The sequence below is a fragment of the Montipora capricornis genome, chromosome 2, assembly GCF_036669925.1.
Source record: "Montipora capricornis isolate CH-2021 chromosome 2, ASM3666992v2, whole genome shotgun sequence".
Classification (NCBI taxonomy): domain Eukaryota; kingdom Metazoa; phylum Cnidaria; class Anthozoa; order Scleractinia; family Acroporidae; genus Montipora; species Montipora capricornis.
Window position 1 is genome coordinate 16106715 of NC_090884.1, and position 22470 is coordinate 16129184.

The window sequence follows — 22470 nt, forward strand, 5'->3', positions numbered from 1 at the left end:
AACAACGTTACTGATCACGTGAGTGAAAACACTCAATGGATGTTTCCCTCTTCATGGTCTATAAAACCCTAGAAAACGGTCGTTTAATTTGTATAAAGTTGTCAGCTTAACACTTCACTCTTATGGTCTTATTTTTTCTTCAAGGAAGCCATCATGAATTTTGGGCAGAACAAAATGGACGACTGTCTTGCCACTTGTCAATATGTCTGCGCACGCGCTACCCGTCATAACTCAGGCAACTGGCCTTTTCTTCAGGCTAAGGCCTATTACATCATTTCTGCTGTGTATCGACAAGCCGAGGACTTTGATCTGGCAAATGAGTACATGGAAAAGTCCTCTGAGGTACTGGTATTTGTAATTGGCTATAAAACTGTTTTTTGAAAGGGGAAAATATATGCAATGATGCATTTTTTTTGTAGAAAGATGTTGAATGTCACAGTTCGTGCACAATTAAATAAAAAATGAATTGGCTACACCTTTTTTCCTTTTTGCCTGGAGTAAGAAGTAATGTCCACCTAGAAAAACACATACCGGCGACAGAAATACGGCTCTCGGTTTAGCCTTGTGTATTAAACCTGTGAGTCTTCAAACGATCTTGCTAAGAGTAGTTTCAGTGATTCGGCAAGATGTGTTTCTTTAGCACGTGAATTAGTGCTAGGCGTCATGCGCGCGTTAGGACTGGACTATGTGTGACGTCGGATGACGTGACTGCAAAAACAACACGTGTGCTCGAGAGGAAGCAAAAAAGAACTGAAAAAAGAAAGATGTAGAAACAACTGAAGTAAAGTGGTTGTAAACTCAGAAGCTAAATACACGCTGAAGCAACCCAATTCTCACGTTGGTTCAGTGTAACAATCACAACACTGGCCGACAAATTAACATCAAACCAGAAACGTAATCTATATTATCCATATTTATGTTTTGGCATTAGTGCTTGGAACCTGCTTGTTTAAATGAAGAGACTGCAGTAAACCGATACAATGCAGCAGCCCTGTTGGCAGAAAGGTCAGCGGCCGTTGGCTTAACAAGCGACGAAGAGCATCTGGCAGAACGACTGTTTGAAGAAGTGGCAGGAATCTGGGCAGAGCAGAAAGAGAACGAAAGCAAGCGGTGTGTCATAAGAAGCATGAATAGACTTATTATGTTTCTTTTGAAGACATCCCGCACGAAGTTTCCTGATCTAAGGTAATTTGAAAAAAAAAAAAAAACAAACATTGTAAATATGGTATTTCCCACCAAAAACAAAAAGATCGATACCGGGAGCCCATGATTAGGACCGTACAACTTCATTGTATTTGAGGAACGTGGTTTTTATAGACCAAGTTATTTTTAGATTGATTTTCCCGCGAAACCAAACATTTCCAGCCAATCGCAAGTCTTGCATGAGAAATGGGATAGAGAATGGTCACTTGTGCAGGCTAAAACTTATAAGAACTCACCTAAAAATAGCTTGTTCTGTGAAAATGCTATCACATTAACCTAGTATTGGAGTGGTAGGTTCCTGCTTATGGGCTCCTATCGATGCTGAGAATGACAGGTAATTGGTCGTCTGGTTCTTACGATAGAATATATGAATATTCATGTATTTGAACTTCTCAGTGGAGAGAGTTAGAAAGATCATCGCTGTTTGATAAGCAAGTTCAGCTGTTGCAAGTAAGCCTGAAGAAATCCAGACTTAACCGGGATTCGACCAGGTAACCGTACGATTTGCGCTACACTACTCTTCCAAGAGAACTATTAAGCCAGCAGGAAGCTGGTTGATTACGACTGAGACTATCCCAGCTGGCTTGATAGCTCAGTTGGAATCTTACGGCCACGGGTACAAATCCCATCCAAGCCTGGATTGCTTCAGGCTTTCTTTCAACGGCTGGAGTTGCTGCGATGATCTTTCTAACTCTCATTCTCCGCTCCACATCCTTTTCATTGGGGACTTTATTTCGTAGACTTAGCATAGGCAGACAAATGAGACCCGAAACCTTTTTTGATCCCTTCTGGCACCTCGAATGTGGTTGATTGTACCCCCACCGTCACTGGTACGAATGCTCCTGTAATCTTGCCTGAACCAATTTTCATAGCGGGAGCGAGTTGTTTAAGCCGGAGGAGCCCTAATAGAGATTAAAACTCCTGGCGATTAACGCATTGGTTTGGTCAACTTGGACCCATGATTTTCGATAGTTAGTAGGGGTTCCAACTACTCGGCCTTGATTTGAAATCAGTCGAATGGCTTTAGCCTGACCCTACGGAGTCGTCAGATGTCTTCAGGTGTTGCAAGTTCTTATAAGCACGCCGATTGTCACAAGCGTCACGGTGACCAAGCGTCCTCTAGCCCCTCTCCGCGACTTTAACGTTACTTTAACAACAGGAAATAATGTCCCTCTAACTTACACCTTAATTAAAGATATCGGGTTTCCAAACCTCCAACTTGAAAATGCCACGAATGCTATCGTTAACTATTCTATTGTCAGTACATAGTTGACGCTTAAGTTACTTTGAATGGATTGATCAAAAATGGAACTGTTGTCCCATGACAGAATAACAGTGTCTGGCATTCATTGATCCGTATCCATTGTTTTTCTTCTTTTTTGTTTTTGTTTTTTCTTTTGCATTTAAAGTTGCCGTAGTCAATTGTGTTCCTTATCTGTATCGATCTATTTTGCGCTGTAGTTTAAACGTGGCTTTAACTAAACTAGGCTGGACGTATATCCGAATTAAGCATGCAACTTTGAAGATGTATCCCAAAGAGGTGTCCCACCATTTGTGCTTCTGCAAAGTTAACAGAGCACACCCAAAGCCAGATTCTTCAGTTCCAACACTGAGGACATCTCTTGTTAGCATCATCATGGTGAAGGGAAGCAGTATTGTTTTCTTGGAAACAAGATAAGCCCTGTAAGTGCAGGCTTTACAGACGTGCATTGCATGGGTATGCAAGATTGCTTTGTTCTAACGCCGTTGAACTATAAAGAAACGGATGCAGCATCAATGTGCACCCATGCACCGATGATCGGTGGCTCGGCAGATAGTTGACCATCCGGCGGGCTTTCGTGCGGAACATTGCGGGTTTAAAGCCCGGTCGGACCAACACTCAGGGTCTAAAAAATAACTGAGCAGAAAATGGTTCGTTTGTAGTTCTTGTAATAGCAACTGCATATGGTTAGATTTCAAGTTCCCTTGGATAAAGCCTATGAACCGTAGACCCCACGTGTAACGACCTGTCAATTAACACTGTGAGACCTTTCTCATTCATCCATAAGCTGGGTGGGTTGGTGACATCAAATATGGATTGATAGCGGCTTGCAGACGCAGCTGACGTCCAACATCACTCCAGAGAAAGAACAGTAAACCGTCACTGAGACTGTATGTGATATGTTCGGTATTTAACATCAATTACCATTAACATGTACATTTGGTCACCATTTTTAATCAATACGATGATGCAAAACGTTGGATGATCTTAAACGAAAAGGCCTCGTCTGAAAGGGTGTCAAAAACTTGGAGCCAAAATGCCAGTAGCAAAACCACGATCTGCGTAGTGTTGAGAAAGGTTGGTCATTTGACATCACCAGTGAGAAAAATAATGAATTGCAAACGGGAATGTTAAATTATGAAAAATATCAAAATAGCTTTAAATTTATTAGAGTATCAATGCTAATGGAAACAGGCCCACCTGCACCACTAGTTAGGATGACTGCCATTCAATCGGACCAAAGCAAATGAATGTTCGCTTTGATCAGAGGGACAGCCAGAGTACTCTGGGAAACACTTCTCTAAGCAGTGTAGAGAACCAGTAGACTCAACTTCATACGGCGTTGAGTGTGTGAGGGTAAGGCGAGTTCCATTACTCGTCAACCCCTCTCCGCCCCGTTTTCGTTTTGAAAATAGGGAGCTTAAGCACGCGCGTTTTTGAGACGCGGACGGCAACCGGAAGAGAACATTTCGCGGGCCAGGACAGCGTTGTCTCCCAGATTTTTATACTAATCATCTCGAATGCAGCAAGGATACTTGATAATGTAAATGTAGCTGTGTGAAGAGAAGTTAAAAGAGAAAACAGGTCACTTCCGGTTGCCGTCCGCGTCTCAAAAACGCTCGTGCTTAAACTCCCTAATGATATCAAAAATACGCCCGAAAAGTTTGGGAGGATCTCGAGAAACACCTCTCAGGGCACAAGAAATAAGGCTTTTGTGTTCTCTGTGTTACAGACCCTAAAGAAACTTCATTCGATCCGAGAGCAATTGTTTTCTGCCGGGCCATTATATATGAAGTTTTCATTCAATTTGTCTTTACAGAAAAGACGTATCTGAAGTTCGTTTGGCTAAAGCGAGTGAAGTCATTAAGAAATGTGAGAGAAATCTACTTCCACAATGTCCAAAAAGATTGAAAGGCACTTTCCTCATGGGAAAAGCCGATTATTTCATCCGGCGGGCCACGAGGAAAGGACCAGGTATTACAGAGCAAGAGAGGAGAGAAGACTTGATCACAGGTACCCTGTCATGTTCGCTTCTTATTAAAAACTGTTTTAGTTACCTGTTTTAGTTACTCGAGAAGCTAACATTGCTCTACCTCCGGGCATTTAACTTTCCGCGTACTTCGTTACTTTATTTACTCCACGCTTCGATGATCTTTTTTTCACTTGCTCACCATGTGACGTATCTTTAGGTTTCTTTGACACCCATTTACCTGAGATTTAGGCTCATTTCATCTTCGTCCGAGTAAATAGAGGAATTATAATACCAAAGGGTGTAGACAATTTAAGCAATTGTCACTTTTTAAACACCTGAAAAATTCAAGCGACTTCAACGGGATTCGAATTAACCCATGACCCCCGCGATCCCGGTGCAATGGACGTATTCTCCATTTATGATTTATTGGAGATAAGTGATAAACAAATGTGTGGGAAGCTAAATAGCGAGTGCGGTCACTCTTTGACATCCCTGCTGACGAAGAGAACAGAATCAAAATACAACTTGAGAGGGACGCAGACGCAACGGCCAGTAATCCGGCATACCGAAAGATTTAAACATATCTGTGCCAACAGACTAATTTTGAAGTAAAATTTGCCTGCCCACTAAATTAAATGTAATTGAGCATAATACATAATACTCTTAATGAAGAGAACAAGACTTTTAAATTTGAAAAAAGACATGTGTCGGCAACTCCTGTGCCATCATCAGTTTGTGGATGGAATAACAATAATGTACAATATATAGCGGAAAATTTGAATAACAATGGTGTGATACAACAACTGATTACAAAGAGAGATTAAGATTTACATGAAACAATTGTTGATTGAGGGAGGGTTTCTCCCAATGAATGTGCAACGCCTCCTTGATTTTTAATTGTGTCCGTGATGTTGCTTGACCTATGACAACAAAGCATTCGCTCGAACAAAGTGCCTGACACCCAGGTGACTCCTGTAAATGCTGAAAAATGTGAGAGGCCTTATCCATATTTAAGTGCTCGTTTATGCGTGTGCAAATGTGTCGGGACGTCTCGCCAACATAGCAGGCACCGCAGCCTGCACAACTAAATCTATAAACAACGCATGATTTGAGCTCTTTAGGGATAAGGTCTTTCACGATAAACAAAGAGCCGATTTTGAACGAAGAAAACACTAGCTTGATATTAGAGCTGTTGTTACAAAAACGCTGAATGGTTCTGCGAATCCCCTTTTGTGCAATAGCAGAAAATTTGCCCACCTAAGGTAATTTAACGTAGGAGCACTCTGGGCTGTTGTTGCCATTTTGCCTGTTAAACTGAAAAAACTTATTGATAGTGGAATTAATAGCCTTGTCGATAAGGTGTGCTGGATAAGAATTTTTGAGTAAAAAATCCCTTATCTTAGTTGTTTCTTGATGGAATCCTAACCAAGTACTATTAATCTTATACGCTCTATCTATAAGAGTTCTAATTAAGCCTAACTTATACGAGTATGATGTAAAGCTAGTGAAATTCATAAGGAGGCCAGTAAAGGTGGATTTGCGGAGCACCGTGGTGAGAACAGGGACCCGATTGTTGTCAATGAGGACATCTAAAAATGGCAACCTGTTATCAGATTCCTTTTCCGTGGTGAACCGTATATTTATATGCCTGCTTTTAAGGTAATGAAAAAACTGCACCGCATCGGCTTCAGAGTGAAATACACAAAAGGTGTCGTCGACGTACCGTCGGTAGAACAAAACCTCCGTAAGACCGAAATTTTGTAACCACTCCCTCTCATGATGACCCATAAAAAGATTGGCCAATACTGGTGCGAGGGGGGACCCCATAGCTACCCAATCAATTTGATCATAAAAAGAACCGTTGAAAGAAAAGTGAGATTGGGCTGTGGCTATGTGAAAAAGATCTTTAAGCTCCTTAGTTGAAAAATTGGTATTGGTATACTGAGTGATGTAACTAACAGCTAAGTGTATACTTTCCTCTAGAGGAATGTTCATGAAAAGGCTTTCCACATCAAACGACATCATGAACTTGTTGTGCATTGACAGTTTTTGGATTTCATTAACGAAAGAGAACGAATCCTCAACGCAGAACTCAGCGGGAATGAGGGGTGTCAATAAATTAAACAGGTACTTGGCCAGATTGTAAATGTAGGCCCCGATGAAAGAGACGATCGGCCAGAAGGGAGGGACCGCACCCTGCTGCCCGTGGTTTGTGCATCTTGGGGAGGCCATAAATTCGAGCCGGGTTTGATCCTTTAGGATAGTTTCTGCTATAGTCATCATCCTCAAAGTGTCCCTTCTTGTTTACCTTCCCTCTCTAAGGTTGGGTCTTGTGTCTGTGGTTTAAATTTCGATTCCATCCACAAACCGATGATGGCACAGGAGTTGCCGAAACATGTCTTTTTTCAAGTTTAAAAGTCTTGTTCTCTTCATTAAGATTGTTACAAAATTGCTGCTTTTACGTCCTTTGAATACATAATACATTTTCGCTTAAGGATATACAGTGTAAATCGTATAATAATAATAATAATAATAATAATAATAATAATAATAATACAAGCTTTATTTCTTTCAAATTAGCAGTAAAAACACACACACTGAAAAAACCAAATAAAGAACTCTAAAACAAGTATTAGGCTTATAGAGATACAAATACTAGTACTAATCATAAAAACAGCAATAATAGTTATTTTTTTAAAAAAATTCTCGTTTCCTATAAACATGTGTATTAAAATAAAAAAATAAAAATAATAATAAAAAATTAAACAACTCTTAGTATTATAGATTTGATAAAATAAAGGAAAGACAAATTATAAATCAATATTATAGAATGTTAAGACGCTCTTTGCCATAAACTCAGTGTCAGTGGATAACGCTATTTACAGAAGAACAAAAACTATCTACATGCGACCGAGACTTCTAGTTGTATATCAGTCTCCTGTATATTTGGGGTAGTTCTCCTCCTAGAACGCGAGCCTCGCAGGCAAACCAATGCAGATCTCAAAATGGCAAATGAGACTCGAGTCCTAATCCATGCGATAGTGGAAGCGTAACTCTCCTGTTTCTTCATTGCCAGTAGCTCAGCAAGACGGCTATGGTAACGTTGACATTCGTTAGACATGCCTCCAGTAGTGGTAAAAACCAATGGTGTAAACGTGCCCCGTTCTACCTCAAGAACGCTAGACGAGTAAAGGCGCTTTTTATCATTCTCGTGAAACTTGTAAATCTGCTCCGGGGTGAGATTCTTGAACGAGTCTGTGTTAGGGTGGCATACCCTAACATCAAAGAACGCAGACTGTTCTCTCGCCCAGACGCCCCGCGCACGGATATCCAGCCGCGCGTCAGGGGCCTTGTTGGCTCCCCTCGGCAGCACTTCCCCGTAACTTCTTGGAGAACCGGCTTGCAGAATTTCAGCCTCGAGATCTCGAATTTCGTTGTGCCGTTGTATGATATATCCTCCACGCATACAAATCAAAGCATGGTCAGCGTCAAACAAGTCCCCGCAGACGCACACCGTTGGGATGTCATTGAGTTCCCAACCATATCTCAACTTAATTGCGTCCCTAAACTCCCTCTTGTTAAGAGTGAAGTTCATTTCTTTTAAAGGTATAACGCTGAGCTAACTAGAGGCACCTTTCTCCTTTATAAATTCAACAGCTCGCTGGGTTTTCAAAGGCAGAGACTTAGTCACGTCTTCTAGGTCACGCCGCGCACTGTCAGCTTTCTCTTGACGCGCGCGTCGCTGCGCGCCAGCGACATCCTCGTCATTAGGTGGCTCTGCTGCTTGCTTGACAATCTGTTTCACAAGGGGGGCGGTTGCTTTGATGGACGCCTCATATTCCTGTCGGGACTGGTTGACGGAATTTACTAGACCAAAGCCACCCATGCGCACAGGCAACGCGAGGAGGTCATGCTCTGTTTCGGTGACTTGATGCTCCAAAAGGGCTGGAATCAGAACATCACAGATGGCGCGTTCTAAATGTTCTAGCAAATCAGCGATGTCCGGAAGTGTACTTAAAAAGTACGTCCACCGGTGCCGTAGGCCGAACGTAAAAGCCGCATAGCTTGCCTGGGGCTGAGACACAGCGAATTCCGCCAACTTCATAACCTGGCTAACCCAGTCCTCAACTTTTTCACCAACATACTCTTCAAAGTAGGATCTTGATCCAAGAGCTGCGCCAAGATGTTTATGTCTCTCCGTAGTAATGTTAATTACTGTCGCTCCAAAGACCGCTCTCGCTTCCTCTTCCTTTTCGGGTTTTGTAATTAGCCAGCACTTTTTAGCATTCGGGAAATACCCTAAAGCAGGTCCGCTCGAAGATAATTCGTCCCACCATCGCATCACATTTTCCAGTGTACCACTCCCTGTAGCGTCGTCTGCAAACCAGCATTGTTTAGCAGAGCTAGAGGTTTGCAGTTGAGCAACTAACGGTTGTAAACTGACAGCATAGAGACTCGTCGCTACTGGGTCTCCTTCAGTAGTTCCTTCAGCTGACTGTAACTCTTTTCCGCCCGTGATGAAGAGCCGGGCATGCCTACGGTAGGTGTTGATTGCATAGGTTGCGATTGATGGACAAAGGACAGTGATGTTGTGAAGGGCAGCTGCTCTATTCAAAGAATTAAGGGCATTAGATGCGTCAAATAGCAGCACCACATCGATGTTGTCGGTGTCAAATATGCTGCACATTGAATGGACGGCTGCCTCGCTGCCACTTTTGTGTCTTGCGCAAACCTGCAGGTAGCCGCACGCGTCGATCACGTCTTGTCTGGTCACACTCATCACACACTTCCCCATTATCCGACGTATTACTTCTCCGACCCCTATGGGTCGCACTTTTCCTTCTCCTTTGTCGAGTGGTATCAGACGATTAGCTAGAATAGCTTCGATGCTGCGAGGATCCACATACTCGGTGCATAGCGTTTTCGTCATTGTAGCAATAGCGGAGCAGAGGTTTGTGCCGGACTTTTTGAAGGATTTACAAGCCATCATTCGCCGAAAGCCATTAGAATCAACTCCTGATGGGCCACCCGAACCTTTTGTTTTTAAGGCTGATTCCCTAACCATCTCCTCATTTATTCGCTGGAAAATAGAGTCAGGCACTTGCTCTGTTGGACCAAACACAAGAGTTCCGAGCTGGGCTTCCTGTGCCTCTGGATGTTTTTCCCGTAGCTGTTTCATTACGTCATCAGTTAGAGACAGGACTCCTCCTCCGTCCTCACCACTCAGATATCGCAGAGCCGAGTTAATTTGTCCTGACATGACAAGGTTAGCAAAAACCCTAGCACTGTCTGGCTCGTTCTTTCTGTGGGAACGGATAAGGCGCCTTTGAATAGCGCGGCCTTCGCGCCTAATCCATGCGATAGTGGAAGCGTAACTCTCCTGTTTCTTCATTGCCAGTAGCTCAGCAAGACGGCTATGGTAACGTTGACATTCGTTAGACATGCCTCCAGTAGTGGTAAAAACCAATGGTGTAAACGTGCCCCGTTCTACCTCAAGAACGCTAGACGAGTAAAGGCGCTTTTTATCATTCTCGTGAAACTTGTAAATCTGCTCCGGGGTGAGATTCTTGAACGAGTCTGTGTTAGGGTGGCATACCCTAACATCAAAGAACGCAGACTGTTCTCTCGCCCAGACGCCCCGCGCACGGATATCCAGCCGCGCGTCAGGGGCCTTGTTGGCTCCCCTCGGCAGCACTTCCCCCGTAACTTCTTGGAGAACCGGCTTGCAGAATTTCAGCCTCGAGATCTCGAATTTCGTTGTGCCGTTGTATGATATATCCTCCACGCATACAAATCAAAGCATGGTCAGCGTCAAACAAGTCCCCGCAGACGCACACCGTTGGGATGTCATTGAGTTCCCAACCATATCTCAACTTAATTGCGTCCCTAAACTCCCTCTTGTTAAGAGTGAAGTTCATTTCTTTTAAAGGTATAACGCTGAGCTAACTAGAGGCACCTTTCTCCTTTATAAATTCAACAGCTCGCTGGGTTTTCAAAGGCAGAGACTTAGTCACGTCTTCTAGGTCACGCCGCGCACTGTCAGCTTTCTCTTGACGCGCGCGTCGCTGCGCGCCAGCGACATCCTCGTCATTAGGTGGCTCTGCTGCTTGCTTGACAATCTGTTTCACAAGGGGGGCGGTTGCTTTGATGGACGCCTCATATTCCTGTCGGGACTGGTTGACGGAATTTACTAGACCAAAGCCACCCATGCGCACAGGCAACGCGAGGAGGTCATGCTCTGTTTCGGTGACTTGATGCTCCAAAAGGGCTGGAATCAGAACATCACAGATGGCGCGTTCTAAATGTTCTAGCAAATCAGCGATGTCCGGAAGTGTACTTAAAAAGTACGTCCACCGGTGCCGTAGGCCGAACGTAAAAGCCGCATAGCTTGCCTGGGGCTGAGACACAGCGAATTCCGCCAACTTCATAACCTGGCTAACCCAGTCCTCAACTTTTTCACCAACATACTCTTCAAAGTAGGATCTTGATCCAAGAGCTGCGCCAAGATGTTTATGTCTCTCCGTAGTAATGTTAATTACTGTCGCTCCAAAGACCGCTCTCGCTTCCTCTTCCTTTTCGGGTTTTGTAATTAGCCAGCACTTTTTAGCATTCGGGAAATACCCTAAAGCAGGTCCGCTCGAAGATAATTCGTCCCACCATCGCATCACATTTTCCAGTGTACCACTCCCTGTAGCGTCGTCTGCAAACCAGCATTGTTTAGCAGAGCTAGAGGTTTGCAGTTGAGCAACTAACGGTTGTAAACTGACAGCATAGAGACTCGTCGCTACTGGGTCTCCTTCAGTAGTTCCTTCAGCTGACTGTAACTCTTTTCCGCCCGTGATGAAGAGCCGGGCATGCCTACGGTAGGTGTTGATTGCATAGGTTGCGATTGATGGACAAAGGACAGTGATGTTGTGAAGGGCAGCTGCTCTATTCAAAGAATTAAGGGCATTAGATGCGTCAAATAGCAGCACCACATCGATGTTGTCGGTGTCAAATATGCTGCACATTGAATGGACGGCTGCCTCGCTGCCACTTTTGTGTCTTGCGCAAACCTGCAGGTAGCCGCACGCGTCGATCACGTCTTGTCTGGTCACACTCATCACACACTTCCCCATTATCCGACGTATTACTTCTCCGACCCCTATGGGTCGCACTTTTCCTTCTCCTTTGTCGAGTGGTATCAGACGATTAGCTAGAATAGCTTCGATGCTGCGAGGATCCACATACTCGGTGCATAGCGTTTTCGTCATTGTAGCAATAGCGGAGCAGAGGTTTGTGCCGGACTTTTTGAAGGATTTACAAGCCATCATTCGCCGAAAGCCATTAGAATCAACTCCTGATGGGCCACCCGAACCTTTTGTTTTTAAGGCTGATTCCCTAACCATCTCCTCATTTATTCGCTGGAAAATAGAGTCAGGCACTTGCTCTGTTGGACCAAACACAAGAGTTCCGAGCTGGGCTTCCTGTGCCTCTGGATGTTTTTCCCGTAGCTGTTTCATTACGTCATCAGTTAGAGACAGGACTCCTCCTCCGTCCTCACCACTCAGATATCGCAGAGCCGAGTTAATTTGTCCTGACATGACAAGGTTAGCAAAAACCCTAGCACTGTCTGGCTCGTTCTTTCTGTGGGAACGGATAAGGCGCCTTTGAATAGCGCGGCCTTCGCGTAAAAGAAAGTCGATTTCACCTCTATTCCATTGATCGAGTCGTTTGTCCAAGCATTCTTTGTGATCCTTCGCCTTTGACTTTTGGCTAGGCTCTTGGAGGCCAACTGCTAAGAGAACAATGGCGGCTTTCAGAGCGATATGTTGCAATGGCGATCCATTATTCCAATCATTGATATGCTCAGTGAATTTGTCGATGAATTCCCACCCTATCTTCCCACAGGGAACAAGAAAGGTATTTTTTCGCCCCTTGACGATCTCATCATAGGCATCCTCAATGGTCGACACATTCACTGTTACTGGTCTCCCTTCAGGATCTTGGCCCCAAAGCACACTCGATGGGAAAAGAAGATGTTTATATTCGGGTAGCTTTCCTGGTATCGCAGCCTCATTGTTGTTACAAGATATGGCTGGTTGATTACATTGTTCAGACGTCTTAGCAGTAATTAATCCTCTAGTGTTTTCGCAATAAATAGGAGCCTGTCCCCGGGGACGTTGCATGGTCTGCTCTTGATCTTTCATATGTAAAACACCAGCCTGATCGAAAAAAATATGCAAATCTAACTCCGAGCATTTGTCTGCATTCCTGTTTAATAAATTTTCCAGCCCATTTTTTGGTTCAGGATGTATTGGAGCTTCTATACTTGCACACACACCATCGCTTGAAATACTCTTTAGGTTTCTGTCCGCTCTCGCTGCGTGGTCGCGAAGATTTTGGGCTGATAAACCCAAACCTACGTAGCCCAGGTCGTCCCACAATTCTTTCATAATGCTCATGTAGCCTTTCTTGCGCCCGTTTCTAAGAAGTGGCGGGTTTTTGTGAGTTGGTCAGTCCTATAGCTTTATCCTTGCATGCTAATAGATCCTGGACCTTATTATCTGTCCATTTTATCCTTCCTGGTCTTCCGGCGTGAGACCGACTTGCGGCGTGAGACCGACTTGCAGCCTCCGCCTCCGTCATGGCAGTATTCCATCATCATAATAATAATAACAATAATAATAATAATAATAATAATAATAATAATAATAATAATAATAATAATAACAACAACAACAACAACATAGGTTCTTATTAAGCGTATTTCTATATCCCAATGCGCTTTACATCATGATAAGAAAAATAGCCTATGCGATACATTATACATTAAACTTAAGCATAAAAGTCAATAGAAAAATTTCCTAAATAAAAATGCTTTGAGTTTTGTCTTAAATGAAATAAAACTTTCTGCATTTTTGACATATTCTGGGATAGCGTTCCATAATTGAGGTGCTGCAGTAGAGAATGCACGTCCTCCGTATGTTTTGCATAGTAGCGAACAGGATGACAATCGTAGTGCTCTTGGTGGATGATATTCCTTAATCAGAGGTTCCAGATATCCAGCAGATTGTCCATTCAAGATTTTATACCTGATAAGAACAATCTTAAAGTTAATCCTAACTTCCACAGGTAGCCAGTGCAGGCTCTTTTATGATATAGGTGTTACATGGTCGGAACTGCGCGCTCCTGTTATCATTCGTGCTGCGGTATTTTCAATTCTTTGTTACTTTAGTAATCTCTCTGGTATTTTGGGATGTCATATAAGAGGCTATTGCAATATCGAGTCTGATGGTTGTTGTTGATGTTGTTGTAGAACATTGCAACGGCATCGCAGAGGCCGTGGGTTCGAATCCTTTTGCAGCCACCTGAATGTTTCAGGTGTCTGTAAGAGACAATTGCTTAAATTGTCCAGTTAAGCACGAGGATCAGTTCATCGCCCTTTCGTCTATAACCCACACTTTAAATACAGAGAGGATATTACACGGTGGCGAGAGGAAGCAGTGCCGCCCTCCAAGGAGGCAGTGTGGCCCAGTGGTTAGGACGCTTGCCCTGAGATCCGGAGTTCCCGGGTTTAAGACTCATTCTGACCACTTCTTGAATTTATTCCTTGTAGTCCCTGGTTCAGTTTCCCGGCCGCACTTGTAAATAGCCAGCCTCCGGATAGCTGGGATTATTTACATGTACAGTTGTTGTTGTTGTGTTCCGTTGTTTCATTGGTCCTGAAAAGCCCCCTTGAGGAGTGGTCAATTAAGTATGTATTGTATTGTATAATTTTATGTTCGAGTGGCAAGAACAATATCTCACGAGTGAGCGCTACGAACGAGTGAGATATTGTTCTTGCCACGAGAACATAAAATTGATATCTTCCCGCTACCGTGTGATTTTCTTTTTATTATATAGACAGGAGTTTTTTACTCACAACTTTTCTTTCTAACACCGAGCACAAACTTTATCGCAAATTCTTGCAGCTCGGCGTTCGGAATTTCTTCATTTTTCGCATTTCTTCTTCACTGCAGGGAACACCTTGAATGATTTTAAGTTGTATGGAGTTTTATTCTTCGTGTTAGCATTTTCTTGTTTCGCAGAGAGAGATTTTACGTCAGCATCAGAGAACTTCGCAAATCCATCACTCGCCATTTTTCACTGACTGTTTGCACAAACAACCATGCAAAAAACGGGAAATGACGTCATCAATATCCTCACTAGTGACGATATGGCCGGAAATACACCACTCGGGTCCCGGATGTAGTTTTGTATGAATATGAGTGGTGTATTTTCCAGTAAAACACTCCTGTTTATATAATAAAAACATTTATTTAATTCAGAAGATAATACCATTGATATTTGTAGGGACAAGATATATTGGGACTTGACAAAACATATGAGCTCTTTTCAAGCTGATAAGACCCCGCATTTCCTCCGAAGAGTGCCACCAACACATTTTAATTTACTCAGGACGAAAGAAACAATAAAACAGAAACGGAAGTAACTTTCCCTCAAATTTTGGGAACACAACAGGATATCAAATGATATGAAGGCCAACAATGGAGCAACTACAGAATACAGGGCCACTTTTCAAGGTCTATGTCTCTCAAGTGGCTCGCCGGCTCGGCAGTGGTTTTAGTGCCTTACGAACATGTCATAGATATATAAGAGAGTGGCTCGGCGGCTCGCCGGCTCGGCAGTGGCTTTAGTGCCTTAAGAACATGTCATACATATATAAAAGAGCGGCTCGGCGGCTCGCCGGCTCGGCAGTGGCTTAAGTGCCTTAAGAACTTGTGAGATATATAAGAGAGTGACTCGGCGGCTCGCCGGCTCGCCGGCTCGGCAGTGGTTTTAGTGCCTTAAGAACATGTCATACATATATAAGAGAGTGGCTCGGCGGCTCGCCGGCTCGGCAGTGGCTTAAGTGCCTTAAGAACTTGTGAGATATATAAGAGAGTGGCTCGGCGGCTCGCCGGCTCGGCAGTGGTTTTAGTGCCTTAAGGACTTATGAGATATATAAGAGAGTGGCTCGGCGGCTCGCCGGCTCGGCAGTGGTTTTAGTGCCTTAAGAACATGTCATACATATATAAGAGAGTGGCTCGGCGGCTCGGCGGCTCTGCAGTGGTTTTAGTACCTTAAGACCTTGTTAGATATATAAGAGAGGAGAGTGGCTTGGTGGCTCGCCGGCTCGGCAGTGGCCTTAGTGGTACATGTAGATATATTAACACGAAATATGATTCGATGTGTAGCGCGCTTGAGTGGCCTCATGGATTAAAGAAATAAATATTATTCGATGTGTTGCGCGTTCTCTCGCCTCATGGATTAAAGAACGTAATTGTATTCAATGTGTATAGCGCTTGTGTGACCTCGTGGATTCATTAAAGAACGGGGTATATTCCATTTGTAGTACTTTTGTGTGGCCTCGTGTATTAATGGAAATAGATAAGTTAATGCAGTATAAGATTTATTTAGAACTAAACAAGTAATTGACAAGTGGAAGACTAGAGTGGTAACTATCATTAATTAAAGAAATGAACAAACATTGTCCCATTAAAATGTTTTTCTTAATAACTGAAGTTCTCGTTGTTACGTCGGTGTACGAGTAATGATCCATAACGTTCAGGCAAGGTCCGCGTTTGTAATGTGTCCTGCATTGATTAGCCCTCGTTGAATGTTTTCTGTAATAAGAGGATTCAATGGTTCCGAAATTCTTTCGTTGTATTGCTCTTGCGAGCATGGTGCATCGGCGGGCCAGTTGATGATTTCTCCTGCCGGTTTTTTTATGAAGACGTGCACTTTTTGTGCGCAGCGAGGGACTCTTAATTCTACCACACGGCCATAGTGTTGCAGCGTTTGGGTACAGTGGTGGTATTCTTGTTTTTGCACCGATCTAAGACATCTCGAGGAGAATTTTTTGAAAGCTTGGTAGGTGACCAGTCGCCCTGGGAAGCTGAGAATAGCTCCTGTTATGTCAAGCTCTGTTGGCTGAGTACGCGGTTTCTCCTTGGAGGTCTCTACAATTTCCTTTATGAAGTAGGCAAACATCTCCTTTTGTGCATGCAGGTATTCCACGTACTGCACAGCCTTCTTGTAGCATGCTTCCGTTATTTGCTCGTGAGGATTGTTCGCTGGTTCCTGATTCAACAACGAAGCGATGAAGTAATCGATGGCATTGAATGCCACAGCCACTCTTGTCACCAGGTCGGTGCCTTTAGACTTTGGAGGCACTTCTCCGTTCTCAATGGCGGTGTTGACTGCGTTGACATGATCAGTCTTGAGGCGCTTGTGCAATTCGGCAGCAGCGGCATTCAGTCTGTAGGATCTGGTGATGTCTCTGTGCGCGGCGTGCACGGATGTAAAGACTGGCTGAAAGTCTTTGAGTTGGAGGCGTTCGAGGTATTCTGTGGCTTCTTCTTCTTGTTCTGGAGTGGGTTTTCGTGCGTTAGGAACAGAAATGAGGAAGCGATCTAGAAGGCCATGGCCTTTGTCCATTCTAAAATTCAGCAGAGCCGCGTTTTGAATCTGGGTTGATCCAAGAAGGGAGAAGGCCGTGTTTGACTCAATTTCTCGGGTTGCTTCTGTGGCGAAGTGGTAAGAGGCAGATTCTCCACTCCACAGTTTACATAAAAGCTGAACGTCACCAGTCGCGTTATCTTCATCGTTTTTGAGTAACTTGTTCAGGATGTCAAACAACTCTGGCGACGCGATGAAGGCTTTTCCTTGCTTGGATATGGTTTTGACCAGTCCCGATGATGTTGTTGCGCTGACAAGGGTCTCTTTTGTGATTGTGTCAACGTCACGAAGCGCAGCGAGCACATTTTCTATCGCTGGCGATTTTCCAGTTCCCGGGTGGCCGACAGACATGGTGTAAAGGTTTAGGGGCTGTAAATGTGTCCCATTAAGGAAGTGCGCGTCACTGTTGGCTAGCAGAAATGAAGTTGCGGTCATCAGTGATGGAAGCAGATAACCAACGGAGCTACCTATGGATTTGGCTTTTGCTTCCAAGAACTTGAAGACAGCGTCAGAAAACAGCTCCTCATAATTGAAAGCGATGCCTGAAACTCTACGATGAAATGAGGCCCAGGTATTTTCATTTTGACGCGAAAGACGAAGGATTGGATTTGACATTGTGTCCCGTTGGCGTTCAAACGTGTATAGCAGTTAAAAAGAGCAACGCGCCGAGATTAAGAAATAAAATTTCGAGGAAAACAAAAGAAATGTGTCAGTCATTTCGTTGTGCGGAGTGATTTAAGTAGCTTCTTTCAACTGATGATAGTTCATTAAGAAGAAACCAATGAAAAGGTGAGAATTTCGCAGGAACGGAAACAGAGAGCAAGGCGCTGAGATTAACAAAAATCTGGGCGACAAAACAACAGGAAGTTGCGAATACCTTTCGTTTCGTGTGAGTGATTTACTAAGTATTAAAGTTTGTTGAAAAATGCACGAATTTAAGGTGAGACTTTTGCAGCACCGCAAATCGTAAAAGAAGAGTGGCCGGCCCAAATTCAGTTGTGTGTTACGAACTCGGAAAAAGGAAAATGTTCAGGGTCTGAGTTGATGGAAAAGTGTATAAAACTTTTGGCTGTCAGGCAGGCACTAGTTTCAATACAAAAGATAGTGGAACTCAGTACACAAGCGGAACTGGAAGCTATCAGCGAAAAACAAGTGCTACCTTGCATTGGACGTATGATGAGCTGAAAGACACTGTTCTCTGTAACAGAGAAACATTAATCCGATGGTTGATGGCTGAAGAAGTGATCGCCTCAAGACGTGCCTGCCCCGTTTGCGGTGAAAACATGGGGCTGGTAGAATGTACGGACCGATCCGACAGTTACAAGTGGGAATGTAGAAAGCGAGCGGCTAACAAGCGCCATAAAAGTACAGTGAGCATTCGGAAAGGAAGTTGGTTTGAACAGAGTAATCTTACTCTGGAGGAGATCATCAAGTTCACCTACTGGTGGTCGGAAGGTCTGACGCAAGAGCAAATTAAGAAACAGTTGCACATTAATCCCAACACAGCTGTCGACTGGGATATGTTTTGTTGGAAGTTACCATCGAGAGAAATAGTGAAAAGTTAGGCGGGGAAGGGAAAGTGGTCCAAATTGATGAAAGCAAGGTTGGAAAGCGAAAATACCATCGCGGGCACAGAGTTGAAGGACAATGGGTTTTTGGTGGTATAGAAGAAGATTCGAGGAGATGTTTTCTTGTGGCAGTGGAAGATCGGAGCGAGGCTACACTTTTGCCCATCATAAAAGACTGGATCGAACCGGGAACGTTGATTGTCTCTGACTGCTGGAAATCATACCACAACTTGGATAAACATGTATATTCACACCAAACCGTGAACCATTCAAAGGAGTTTGTTAATGAAGATGGATATAATACGAACAAAATGGAAGGACACTGGCGGCACATGAAAGTGAGTTTGCCTGTATTCGGCACTCGCAAGGACAAGTACTCTTCCTATCTTGCGGAGTTTATTTGGCGGCATGTGAACAAAGACAAAGACTTATTCGCGACATTCTTAAATGATGTAAAAACTCTATATAACCCTAATTAAAGTTGGCGTCAGAGAAATAGGCATCCGTAACTTGCACGTTTGTTTCAGTTTATGCTCGAATAGTCGTTTCTCAATTGTGCAGCCTAATTGTTTATTTAGAAAGGGCAGAGATACTAGTTCCTTTCATGTCGGCGTTGCGGTCGATGCGGAAGTCACCCGACGAACATAACCAATAATTGTATTTGAAAGAAAACTGTATGTTACGATAACTATAAAGTGTACTTAACGAAACCGTAAAATGAAGGCTAAGAATGCTGCGACCTAATCACTGAAACAAGCGCTTAGGCTTAATCAGTAAATGAGTGCTATATTCTTCAGACAATCTCATAAAAAGTATGATTAATCAAACCGCAAATTGAAAGCCCGGATTGAAAGCTAAAATTTGAAAAGAGTGCTTCGACCTAATCACTGAAACAAGCGCTTAGGCTTAATCAGTAAACGAGTGCTACATTCTTCAGACAATCTCATAAAAAGTGTGGTTAACCAAACCCTAAATTGAAAGCAAAAATTTTAAAATAGTTCTGCGACCTAAGTACTAAAACAACGCTTAGGCTTAATCAGTAAACGAGTGCTATATTCTTCAGACAATGTCATAAAAAGTGTGGTTAACCAAACCGCAAATTGAAAGGTAAAATTTGAACTTCTACCTAATCACTGAAACAAGCGCTTAGGCTTAATCAGTAAACGAGTGCTATATTCTTCAGACAATGTCATAAAAAGTGTGGTTAACCAAACCGCAACTTGAAAGCTAAAATTTGAACTTCGACCTAATCACTGAAACAAGCGCTTAGGCTTAATCAGTAAACGACTGCTATATTCTTCAGACGATCTCATAAAAAGTGTAGTTAACCAAACCGTAAATTGAAAGCTAAAATGTTAAAAGGGTGCTTCGACGTAATCACTGAAACAAGGGCTTAGGCTTAATCAGTAAACGAGTGCTATATTCTTCAGGCGATTTCATAAAAAGTGTGGTTAACCAAATCGCAAATTGAAAGCTAAAATGTTAAAAGAGTGCTTCGACGTAATCACTGAAAGAAGCGCTTAGGCTTAATCAGTAAACGAGTGCTATATTCTTCAGGCGATTTCATAAAAAGTGTGGTTAACCAAATCACAAATTGAAAGCTAAAATGTTACTTAAAAGAGTGCTTCGACCTAATCACTGAAACAAGCGCTTAGGCTTAATCAGTAAACGAGTGCTATATTCTTCAGACGATGTCATAAAAAGTGTAGTTAACCAAACCGCAAATTGAAAGCTACAATGTTAATTAAAAGAGTGCTTCGATCAAATGACTGAAACAAGCGCTTAGGCTTAGTCAGTAAACGAGTGCTATATTCTTCAGGCGATTTCATAAAAAGTGTGGTTAACCAAATAGGAAATTGAAAGCTAAAATGTTAAAAGAGTACTTTGACCTAATCACTAAAGAGACGCTGTCTCCTTGTGACAGCGTGTAGTGCATCAATAAAATTTTGATCATGTATTAGTTTGTGAAAATTTTTTGACCCAAAGGGGAACTGGTCCCTAAAGAAGCGCAATCCTGGACACGAATTCATAAAATGATCAGGGAGAGTCTGGCAATAGTAAACTGAACAAAATGGCGACACGAGAATTCGCAATTCGCAAGGAAATCGTTGGTAGATAAACAAAGCGAAAGGAACTTAATTTGGTCTTTGGAATCGGAATTTCGTCATTTTAGTAGAGCGAAGACAACTGGCGAGCCGCCGAGCCGCTTGATCTTTCGACATTCAAAACGACTGGCGAGCCGCCGGGCCACTCGATCTTTTGACGTTCAAAACGACTGGCGAGCCGCCGAGCCAGCGCAACGTATACGTAAAGACTACTGACTGGCGAGCCACCGAGCCACGCGGTCTTTAGACATTCAAGGCGACTGGCGAGCCACCGAGCCGGCTCAACAAATATACCTAGAAAATTGGCCCTGTATTCTGTAGTTATGCCGCCTTAAAATTTTATTCGGCCGGAATGTTCGTATGTCTCCGCCGAGACCAATATTTTTTCTTTTCGGTTAATACTGACAAAGGAATGAAAGGGAAACACTAAGAGGCGTCAACGATAAGGTCTCAAAAAAGGAGCCAAATTTTAATCCGCGTTTTTATTTTCATTCCTTATCAGAAGCTACGAACGTCCTTGAAGAAGCGATGGATATCTCCCGAGAGCTCAGAATGCAGACAGAAATTGATGGAATACGGGATCGGATGCGAACTATTCAAGCAATATTTGCAAATGGATTTCAGTGGTTGAATGAAAGGGCTGCAACTGTAGGTGTAAGAAATGAACCTTGTCAAGGGAACACGAATGACCTTGACGATTTTCTTGCTGTCCTCTTGCGTGAAGAACAAGAGAGAAACAGACGAAGAGCCGATCAATGCACTGAGTAGTCATTCCACGAGAGTGCCAATAACTGACTTTAGCATATACTAAAACAGTGGATAGCGTTGAAGGCGCTAGTGATGAATGCTAGTGCATGCTTCACGGCTCGGTAAATATCCACCACGAGCCACCTTCACTTCGGTGAATAGTTAATATTCCAAGGATAAGTCCTGAACCATGCAATAGAAGATTGTCTGTGACTGTGTTTCTACAAGTTACATTTTTGTCCTACTTTTAAAGTTATTAGGAGAGTTCAGTTTTCAGTTTTCTTTTAGATCTAAAACTGATGTGAACTTTACCTCTTCTTTACCTTTGAAGTTATAAAAACCATTGAGGCCTTTATTTTTTTTGACCAGACAACAATGTAAACTATTCACTTTGCCGGATAGTTGCTGTTTAGTGTCAACATTAAGCAATTCCAAGGCGTTGAATAAAGCATGAAAACCTGTCATTCGGCTGGCCGGTGTGCTCCGTTCTTTGAGAGATTCCTGCTACCTGGTGAGGCCTTCAGCTCCACCACGTGCCCAAGAAAAGGGTTCAAAGGACGGATTCATCTTTGTCAATTGAGCGTTTTCGGCACCAAGTACATCGACCTGAAACTTCAAATAACCTTGAGAGGTTTCCTTTCGACTCAAGAGAGACATGTTATTTCTCAAAACAAAGAGAAACGTCAAAGAAACAATTGCTAAACGGAAACTATTCAGGTCAAACGCACATCATCTAGTCAGTAAAACTCGCGCTTGCTCAACCAACAAGAAAGGAACAAATAATTTTTTATTTGATTGTGATCATAACGTAGTACTAGATTATATGCCCATGCAAAGTCTTAAAAGCACTCTTTAATCTGAAATATTTAGGGGACCTCAATATGCGCAAACGGCGAAGGAGCAGTCTGATGAACAATGAAGTTATCCTTGACATGTGGCACTGAAACAGTTGGTTTTCAGCAAAGAATGGCTTATGAGGGATTATTATACCCTGGACTGTGACAACCTCATACGTAGGATGAAAGTCTCTGCGAGACACATCATTAATGAAATGTATAGTATTGGGATATATAATCTACTACGACTTTTAAGACTTTAATTTTGACAACTCGAAGGAAAATTCAGAGCTAG

General features: G+C 43.1%; 1 protein-coding gene across 3 annotated transcripts in view; it reads left to right on the forward strand.

Moving 5' to 3' along the window:
* LOC138038956 (uncharacterized) overlaps positions 1 to 21801 on the forward strand; it is a 39601-nt gene extending 17800 nt beyond the window's left edge. For 2 of the 3 annotated variants that reach the window (XM_068885069.1, XM_068885072.1), the window contains 4 exons: positions 145 to 342; positions 932 to 1185; positions 4284 to 4477; positions 21095 to 21801. In XM_068885069.1, the coding sequence (XP_068741170.1) occupies positions 145 to 342; positions 932 to 1185; positions 4284 to 4477; positions 21095 to 21360 (912 nt within the window). In that variant the 3' untranslated portion in view covers positions 21361 to 21801. The remainder of the gene's footprint in view (positions 1 to 144; positions 343 to 931; positions 1186 to 4283; positions 4478 to 21094) is intronic. The other variant, XM_068885071.1, reaches the window with a different exon arrangement.
* The last annotated feature ends 669 nt before the right edge of the window (positions 21802 to 22470 follow it).